At 41.1% G+C, this 9,459-nt stretch overlaps 1 protein-coding gene across 2 annotated transcripts; it reads left to right on the top strand.

Moving 5' to 3' along the window:
* The first annotated feature begins 255 nt into the window (after positions 1–255).
* On the top strand, positions 256–9,217 carry DNTTIP2 (deoxynucleotidyltransferase terminal interacting protein 2). 2 transcript variants are annotated; one of them, XM_084266124.1, is made up of 7 exons: positions 256–374; positions 1,148–2,886; positions 4,324–4,459; positions 5,125–5,220; positions 5,580–5,744; positions 6,125–6,234; positions 7,578–9,217. In XM_084266124.1, exons 1-7 carry the CDS (start codon positions 264–266, stop codon positions 7,669–7,671), a joined length of 2,451 nt encoding a protein of 816 aa, XP_084122250.1. In that variant the 5' UTR covers positions 256–263; the 3' UTR covers positions 7,672–9,217. The 2 variants fall into 2 exon arrangements, with proteins under 2 accessions (XP_084122250.1, XP_084122251.1); XM_084266125.1 differs by having other exon boundaries at positions 273–308.
* The last annotated feature ends 242 nt before the right edge of the window (positions 9,218–9,459 follow it).

Raw genomic sequence — 9,459 nt, 5'->3', positions numbered from 1 at the left:
ACAGCCACCGCCGCAGCCCCTCCCCGCCGCACGGGCCGCGGCCGGCGCCTTCCGCCCTGCCCTTCGCTGCCAAACCGCCGCGCCGCGCCGCTCCCTTTGCCGCGGTGCCCGGTCGCTGCTTTCCCCGCTCTGACAGCCCGGCGCCGGCGCCAGACGCCCCGCCCTCCCTGCGGGGCGGAGCCGGCCCCGCTTCTCGCCCCTGCCCGCGGCCGCGCGCCGCCGGAAGCGCGGGCGGAAGGGGCGGGCGCGGAACGAGGGACAAGATGGTGGCTACCAGGCGGGCGGCAGCGCGGGGCCGGGAGCGGCAGGTGCGGCCCGGGAGGGGGGGCAGGCGCCCCGGCCCCGCCGGGCCCCAGGACAGTGGCGGGGCGGAGGTGAGGGGGGAGTGGGGCTGGGGCGCGCCGCCAGCCGGGCGCCATGCGGAGCGGTGGCAGCCATCTTCCTGCGCGCACGCGGCCTCGCCGGGAGTGTGCGGGGGCCGCCGGCTGCCGCCAGGCTGGCCGGGCCGGGCCGTGCCCGCCGCGGCCGGGGCGCGCAGCCGCCGGGGACCGTTCAGCGGCGGTGTGGGGTACGGGCTCGGGCGGGTTGTAGGTTTTCCCTCGCGCTGCAGCGACTCTAAGGCATTTCTCTGGCTTTTCCAGAGGCGCGAACGCTGCCGTTTCGGTGGCACGGTTTGTGCTGGTACCGCTCGGGTCCCGGTTCTGGGAATAGTATCCGCGGTTGCAGCGGTGCCTACCGGGTACCTCAGCGGCGCCGCGGCAGGAGCGGATCGCACCCAGCGTCGCGGTGGGTGCGAGGCCAGGCTGTTCCTGCGGCTGGGAAGGGAAGGCATTGCCCGGTTCTGCTCTCGCCTCCCGTGCAGCTCGCAGAACGCTGCAAGAATGAGAATGTATTTGTTTATATTTCTTCGCGACTGCGAAGTGTTTCTTAGTGGATGGGGGCGTTTCTTCGGCCTTGACGCAGACAAACAGATAAGGGATGGTTTGTTAGTTAATAACATCTTGTTCCCATCAACAGGGCTACCCACAGACAGGTATATGTCCTCAGCTTGAGTAGCTTCGTTTGAAAAGGTGTTGGTGATTCGCATGCCATTCTTTGTATGGGGTTATCTGCCAATAGCACGCTTCTTGTTTCTAATCCTTTCTAGATGGCACCTGACGAAATTATTACTCCCGTGTCTATGAGGGTGACTAGAAGAAGAACTAGATCAGTTCATAAGCCAGAGATAATTCAGGAATCCCAGTCTGAAGACGTGGAACAGACAGAAACAAAGTCAGACATCAGTGATAAGGTAGAGATGCAAATTACTAGAAATGAGGATACAGCTGTTCATGCGGCACAATCATTTGCTGAACCACAAGCTGAAGGGGATGTGTCAGAAGCAGAATCAAATTGCTCTTCTGTGTCTGGTCTTCAGACACCTTTGTTTGTAAGAGTAACGAGAAGACGACAAATTGTAGTTCCTTATCAACTGGATTCTCCTGACAAAAAAAGGCATGACAAGTCATCTTTTGTAAAGTTAAGCAAGAATCTGGATCAGGATGATATCTCTGAAGCTGAGTCTTGTTCCTCTGCTGTCTCTGGAGTTCAGATGCATACTGTTACCAGAACTACAAGAAGCAGGCAAAGCAAAAAGAAACTGCAGCCAAGTACAGTTTGTGAAGCCCAGAGTGAAGATATTTCTGATGCAGAGTCATGCTGCCTAAGTTCTCATATGAAACCGTCCATCACTACCAAACGAATTACTAGGAGCATGCAAATGAAATCACAAGCAGAAAATACTAAGCAGGCTGAGGAAGGAAACAGAATTGTGTCAGAAGATGAAAATTTAATTCAGAACGCTGTTAAATCTGAGACAGTAATGTCTGATTCTAGACCTGCTGCAGAACTTTCCTCTGATACAGAAGATGCTTCTTTCTCTGTGACTGAAGATAATAAAGAACCCAATTCACCTAAAAGCAAATGTTCTTCCAAATCTGCCAATACAACCTGGAATAAAGATGTGAAAGAAGAGGTGTTGAACGATGTGACACTCAGCAGTCCTACAGAAATGAAATTAAGTGACACTGAATCTCCTAGGAAAAAAGCAATTAAAAATACGCGGTCTGTTCGGGTAGATGGTTCAGAGGAACCTTGTGGCCAAATCCAAGAACAGAGTAAAATACTTGTGAGGGAGAGGAAATTAGAGCATACGGATCTTCCTGTGACTGACTGCACAAGTCCTGAACAATTTTTAGAATCTCAAGGGCAAATAACACCAAGTGAAAGTAGAACAGTTCTGGAATGCAAGAGAGCAGATGCTGAGGCAGATGTGCAGGAGTCTTTTGCCCATGCTGATAAATTGGGAAAGGGTGAGCAAGCTGGTGCAGTGAGCAGCCCACAAACTGACATAGCTGTTGCAGAAAAAACTGGCAACGTTGGTAGTTGCAGCATGCTTGAAATCAGTGTTGACAGTGATGAAGACCAAAGAGAACATGCTGAATCTTTATGCCACAGCAGTGGGAGATCAAGTGCTGAAAATGATTCTGTTGCATTGTCTCTGAGCAAAGGTGGTGAATCTGAAAATTGCGATGAGGCAGACATAGAAACAGGTGAAGAGAATCTGTGTTACAAAGATGCAGATGAGAGGACTCCTTCCCTCAACAGATCTTTAAAAAACAGGTCACTGCATGCTGAAGGGCTTTTTGTAATTGACACTGAGCCTGGCATGAGTTCCAGCCAAAAGTATTATCTAGATCAGGTAGGCCAAGACAGTGATGCTGAAAGTAAGCATAAAGAAAGTGAAAAGGGTGAAGAATCTTCAGATTTGGAAGAGGCTGAAGAGGAATTGATAGATGAAGAAGAGAAAAATGAAGATGATGATCTGCTGAAAAATAAGATTGATGTGTAAGTATTTTTGGGGAATAAGTAAAGAATCTGCATTTCATTCAAGTGTATGCCTAGCACATGTACATTAAGTGTTAGATGAAGTAGATTAAATGAGGGAGTAGTTTCGTCATGTAAATTACATTGTCACAGAAAACAGGTTGCACATACTAAAAAATATAAATACAGCCCATGAATTCAGGGTTTGGGTATTTTGTATCTAGAAGAACAGAACTGCTATATATTAGGCAATATTTAGGCATCTAGAGGCCTTTTATGTGTTTGGCTTGACAAATAAAATGCTAGACTGGTCAGGCTGACTTAATTGCTTATTCAGGTCACAGTTTTCTTAATTGTTTATTTTTATTTAGTTTGGATATAAATAACAAAAATCTCAGTAAATTCCTTACGTGTTCTGTGTCCTAAACAGTTGCATATACTTTTATGTTTTCAGTTCTTGTGCTGTGGGATGGTGACACTGCAAGTGAAAACAGCTCAGCATAGAATCATAGAATAATTTAGGTAGGATGGGACCTTCTGAGCTCTTGTAGTCCAACTCCCACTAAAATTACTTTATATGCTTTATATGTTTAAAGCATAATACTGTTCTGGTTGGATAAATAAGTCTTAATCTTCTAAAAGCCTTCAGGTAGGCTGGAAGGCTTACAAAACCTTTGCCAAGCCTTCAGTGTAAAGGCATTATAGAAGATTGTCACAGTTGGAGAGAGAGTTGTAAAAGGCTTGTGTTTATAAGCATTTAAGCTACAAGTACCTGCAGTACCTCTTTAGATATTACCATGTTTCTCCATAGTACTTCATAGCATTTAAGTATTCATGTCATCAACAACCTCCTTTTGAGTCAGCCATAGTACATTGTTTGCAGATACATTCCTTTGCCTGCCTGAATGAAGTAAGGAAAGAAATGTCAAACATGCTAGCTTTGAAATGTTTAATAACGTTATTCCTGGTACCGTTACACAGACAAGGACATTCCTGGGATGAATTCTAGTGTCTTCATACTTTTCATTAAGAGCTGACAGTTTTTTTACCACCCACATATTTGTGCTTTTGTGGTTTTTTTTTTGTTCTCTTAGCTAGCAAGGTTCTCAGTGTATACAAGGAGGATACTGGTCATGAGTTCTTTTGGCAAGATTAAACAAATTAAGAATTCAGTTTTATAGAGGATAGTTGTATTTAAGATAAGAATACAGTGTTAGAGTTGATACAAATTGTTGGAAACTATTCCCAAAAAATGGAAATTGAAGTGATTGATAAACTTGCTTCATATAATGGCATGATTTTTCCCCCTCCATCATCTGTCACCTCTAAATCATGCACAACTGAACCTAGGTGGGAAGAATAAGAAAGATAGTTCTCTGTTTATCTTTCTGGAAGGACAGTAGAAGGTTTAGCTGCTCCCTTGTTATGCTATTCTAATAATTAACTATTCTCTTTTAGTTTACATCTTTCCAGCAGCATAGACCCTGGTTTGAATATCAAGAAGCTTGGAGGTTTATATATTAGTTTTGATGCAAAAAAACAGAAGCCTAGACCAAATCTAATTAAACAACTGAAAGAGAAAAAGAAGGACCAGGTAATGTATTTACAGTTATGCAGTTACCTGTGACTGCAGTAACATCAAGATGTTAATTTACTAAGATTGGTTTACTTGTTTTTAACGAAGTACTCTTGTTTTATGGTTTGCTGAGAACTTCCATTCTGTTTGGCCCAAATGTGGGTTTACCTTTGATTTTAATGGTAAGAATTGAAGTATATGTGACACTGAAGAGTAGTGCCAATACCAGCATTGTCTTGTAAAATTAAAGGAAGGTGATTATGTGTGCAGTTTGTGTAATGGCACACAAGCTAAAGGTCTGCTAATAAGTTACTTAATCCATAGCAAGAATGAATTTCAATAAAGGTCTGTACTCTCCCTAAGACAAGATAAGCAGCTTTATTTCAGAAGCATCCGTTGAGATAAAGAGGATGTCTTATTTTCATTGGGACTGTTTTCTTAGACTCATGCATGACAGCCCTCTCTATTCTCACTTCTTCCAGAGCTAGCCAGCTGCTCTCTGCTGTTGGCCAGGGTTCTGTTTTGCAGATCCCTACTACTTTTGTTGTAGACTGAAGAACCTCAAGTGTTGGAATGCTTGCTTAGATTCTGCAGGGTTCCTTTTGCAGATTGTGTAAAAACAGTAAAGCAGTAAAAGTTGTATCAGTGAGATGACTGTCTTAACATAAAAAACCCCTCATCAGCTCTTGCAGAAGAGTATCATAACTCCAGATTTTGAAAAAAAGGAATGTGTGCCACCCTTCAGGGAATCACTTCACCAGCTGAAGAAACAGCGCAGGGTAAGTGAAGAACTGATAATGCCTCGAACAGCAAGTTTTGGTAGGAAGCTGCGTGCTGGGACTGTGTACCTGTACTACAGGCCTCCCTGGCAGCTGGGTGCTGAACTGCAATTGGGCTGCCTTGGGCTGTCCTGTGAAGACCCACCCTTCACTTTTAGAACAGTGAAGGGAAAGATCGTGTGCTCGGATGGTACAGGTCTGTCATTAGCACAGTGTTGATGACCACCTTCTTCTAAGGGTCATATAATACACGTTTCAAAGGTGGAATGCTTGATGTGTCTCTTACAGGGGAGAGTTCCCTGTTCTGTCCTGTCCTAGCTGATGAATGCAAATTTACTGTTCCTGTTGTTGCATCCTAGGCAGAGCGAGAGAAGACGACTGGTGATGGTTGGTTTGGCATGAAAGCCCCAGAAATCACAAGTGAACTGAAAAACGATCTTAAAGTTTTGAAGATGAGAGCTTCATTGGACCCTAAGCATTTTTATAAGAAGAATGATAGAGATGGTCTGCCCAAGTATTTCCAGGTAAGGAAACAGCAGAAGGTGGCATCATACAGAACCAGGACAATGTCATAAGAGATTCCTTTCCCTCCTTAAGAAAATGTTTAAAAGTTAAGAACAGGCAGTATTTTTTTGAATACAGGTGTTGATGCAGCATCCATTGTTAAAAACTGTACAGTCTTAAAGCTCAGGCCCTCCTCTGTGCACTTAACATGAGACAAGAAACAACTCTACATACAAAACACTACCTATTTCTTCTGATATTTTGCATCTTCTTAAGACACCATCCTGCTTGTCTCTGCAGGTGTCTCTATACTTGTCACTGAGGATTAACACAAAAAAAAAAGGGAAATTAATCACCATTTTGCAGTTACATAAGAATGTTTTCATTTCTTGTTTTCTAGGTTGGAACTGTGGTTGATTCTCCCATAGACTTTTACCACAGTCGAATCCCTAAGAAACAAAGGAAGAGAACAATTGTTGAAGAGCTGCTAGCAGATTCTGAGTTTAGAAGGTATTTTAAAATAGTTTTGCAATTCTGATGTCCTAAGTAAGAGGGATGTATTTTTAACTGTATAACTTTTCTTCTTTTTTTATTCATATTCTGTGTTTTGGTTGTTGGGGAATTTTTATACTTCAAAGAAACTTAATCTGTTTTAGCACTTCAGAAGCACTGCCTTGAGAAGATCTAAGGGACAGGTGATAACTAGACTGAGACAGCATATTTCTAAAATAAGCATCTGTACAGGCTTATGCATGCACTTAGTTGGTGTTTGAAGACTTGATTATTTTTTCTGGGCTTAATTGATAGAAAAGTGCTGACTGTAATTCTATGAAAGTTGGTGTGATTTCATTTTATAAGCATGCCAGTCTGCCATCTGTCATAGGAATCGAAATGGCACCAGAAGTTTTACTTAAAGAATGTTGACTGAATTAATTTAATGTCTGCCTAACCAGCAATTTCCGGAGTAGATCCCTTAGTTGATCCATTTTGATACTGGTTATTACATTATATTAACCTGCATTTCTTTTTTCACATAATGACATGTTTTCTTGCAAGTAGTACATAATTTGGGATTATAAGGCTAATGTTATCAGCCTTGCAAATTAACTATTAATTTTGGGAAGGCAAGTTAGTATAGCTATTTAACAATTTTTCTAGGTTAACCTGATTTATGAGGTAGAAGCAATTTAAAGAAAATTAATGTATTTTAAATTTGATCAGTTAATTTATGCTGTACTAAATAAGGGCTTTAACCAGATACTTCAGCGTTAGTGCCGATATTTGTCAGGTTCCAGTCTCAGAAGTGCAAGCTTCCATACTACCCAGTGTGCAATTATCCATGGTGTTAATTGGATAAGTACTTAAGAATCTGCGTTAGAGGAGCTAGCAACTCATATTCAGGAAGCATACCCCGTTCACTGGATAGTGTTAATGTCACCTCAGTTTTCAGTCTTGAATAGGATAAGGTTGGTTATGTTGAGTTGCCTGAGAGGGTAGTATAAAAATGGGTATAGTTTTTCTATAGTGTTGTCAAAATTGACGAGTCTTCCCATTATGAGCAGCAGCAGTGCTTCAGCAAACTGTGATTGCATATGCAATGAAGTGTGTCCCCCCCCCTAGTGATGCCAAAATTAATGATTCTTCAATCAGATTTACTTGGAAAACAAATTTACCTGCATTTATCATTAATCCAACTGTTTATTTCCCTTTATCTACATGTAAATGTACATAATTAAAGAAATCTGACCCAGGAAACTTGAGAGAGATCAGTTTGGCGAGCAATATATGTAGAGTACTTTCCATGTTACCTTTTCCTGAACTTTGCTTAAAAGTAAATTATCTATTTTGTTCAGATATAATAAAAAGAAGTATCAGGAGATCATGAGTGAAAAAGCAGCTTTTGCAGCAGGGAAGAGGAATCGGAAGAAGAAGAAATTTCACAATTGAGACATGAAGAGAAATAACAAGCTGGAACAACTTACTTGCTATAAAACATTTTACAGAATGCTTTGGTTGTGCTGGTTTTTTCTTTTTTAAGACGTGCAAATTGAGGTTTAGGAAACTTCTTGCAGTGAGAATTTGGTAGGGAGCTTTATCAAATGATCATGTATCTGAATTTAATTCATATTCTAAAATTAAATTATTTAAATTAATGTTTACTTCAGAGGATAATGATATGAAAACATACTGTTCAATCTGAGCGCAAAACCCAACTTCATGGATTGTGGTCTTTCCAGGCTTCAATCTTTACATCAATAAATCAGTAAATTCAGTTTAAGTTATGTGTATAATTCACCTTGCAACCTGTTATATGCCAAAACATATTTTTCCATGTCTTGTCAGAGGTGCTGTTGGCCTATTCTATAATAGAAGGTAATGAGAAATACCTTGGTTAAAAGAGTTTATTTCAACACTGACCATAATAGGATTAATAATGCCCTGGAATTCAGCACATACACATAAAAAATACAAAATTTACAAGTATAAATAAATAAGATCTAAAATACATATTGTTTAATAATACTGTAAATAATGTTATTTATGTATAATATTTAACATTCAGTCATAAGTTATTTTTACAACTTGAAAATTGTCTGAAAATAACTTGAGAATTGGGTCCATAATCTAGGGTGTAGTGTGCTGACTGATCTGGTAGCTGAATAGTTCTTCAGGTATTGAATAGAGTGAGTTTGGAAGGCCTTTGCTACCATTCCAGAACCAGAGATGACATCAGTTCGCTTTCAGTGACCATTCATAACCTTTTGTGATTGTGGGAGCTTTTGTGGTGTTTATTTCGGTTTTAATGACCTTGTTATTCTGTTGCTGTTGCAGTTATTGTAACGCAGTTACTGCCCTTAGGTAGCAGAAAAAGCAGGTAATAGAAGAAAAAAATGTGGCACTACATAGTCTTAGGTGGATTGGATGAGAAATGTTTTGAAGGGATTATCAGAGGACCGGTCATGTTCACCATTTTCTTATCCTTTGAACACTGAATTACAAGGTTGCAGATTTTAAGCAAATAGTGTGCTCTTGACCAATGTTAAACCATGAAATTTTCTATTACTGAGAATGAGAAGTAGTTGGTTTTTAAGGATTAGCTACTTGTGCTGAAAATAGCTGAAATGAAACAAGCAACATACTGTTAAATCGGAGCACAAAATCCAACTTCATGGATTGTGGTCTTTTCAGGCTTCAGTCTTTACATCAACACTGGATCACCAACTGAAGCTTAAAATAAATTTTGGGGGGTTTTATATTTTTCTGAAGTTAACTATAACTTTTTGTTACCAGAAACAGCAAGGAATCTAGATTCATTAAAAAGCCTTGGCTGCCTGGAGGTAAATGGTGTGCAAATTGAGGTGAATTCTTTATGAAGTATCAAACACATACAAGTGGCAACACCTACCCCCAGGTCTCAGCTAACATACAGGTGATATTCTAATACAATTACATGTATGCTAATAATTCTCTGTAAATGATAAAAAAGCCAATAAAACCAACTATGTTATCTTGTTCTCTGGATGAGGTGTGGAAGGACAAAACATAATACTGAGCACAGGCAAGAAAACAAGTCACCACAGAGATTGTCATTCTGTTGCATCTTGAGATGTTCAAGTGCAACTTTGGAAAAGCAGCATGCAACTCTGAAAGAGACATTAAAAGAGAAGTGCAAGTTGTTGTTCATGTCACACAGCAAGCAACGACTTGGTGTTGCTCAGGCTGCTCCATAGCTAG

This window comes from Gallinula chloropus, assembly GCF_964237585.1.
Source record: "Gallinula chloropus genome assembly, chromosome: 6".
NCBI lineage: Eukaryota > Metazoa > Chordata > Aves > Gruiformes > Rallidae > Gallinula > Gallinula chloropus.
Note: the sequence above shows the minus strand (reverse complement) of the source record. Positions and strands in the feature narration are given on the sequence as shown.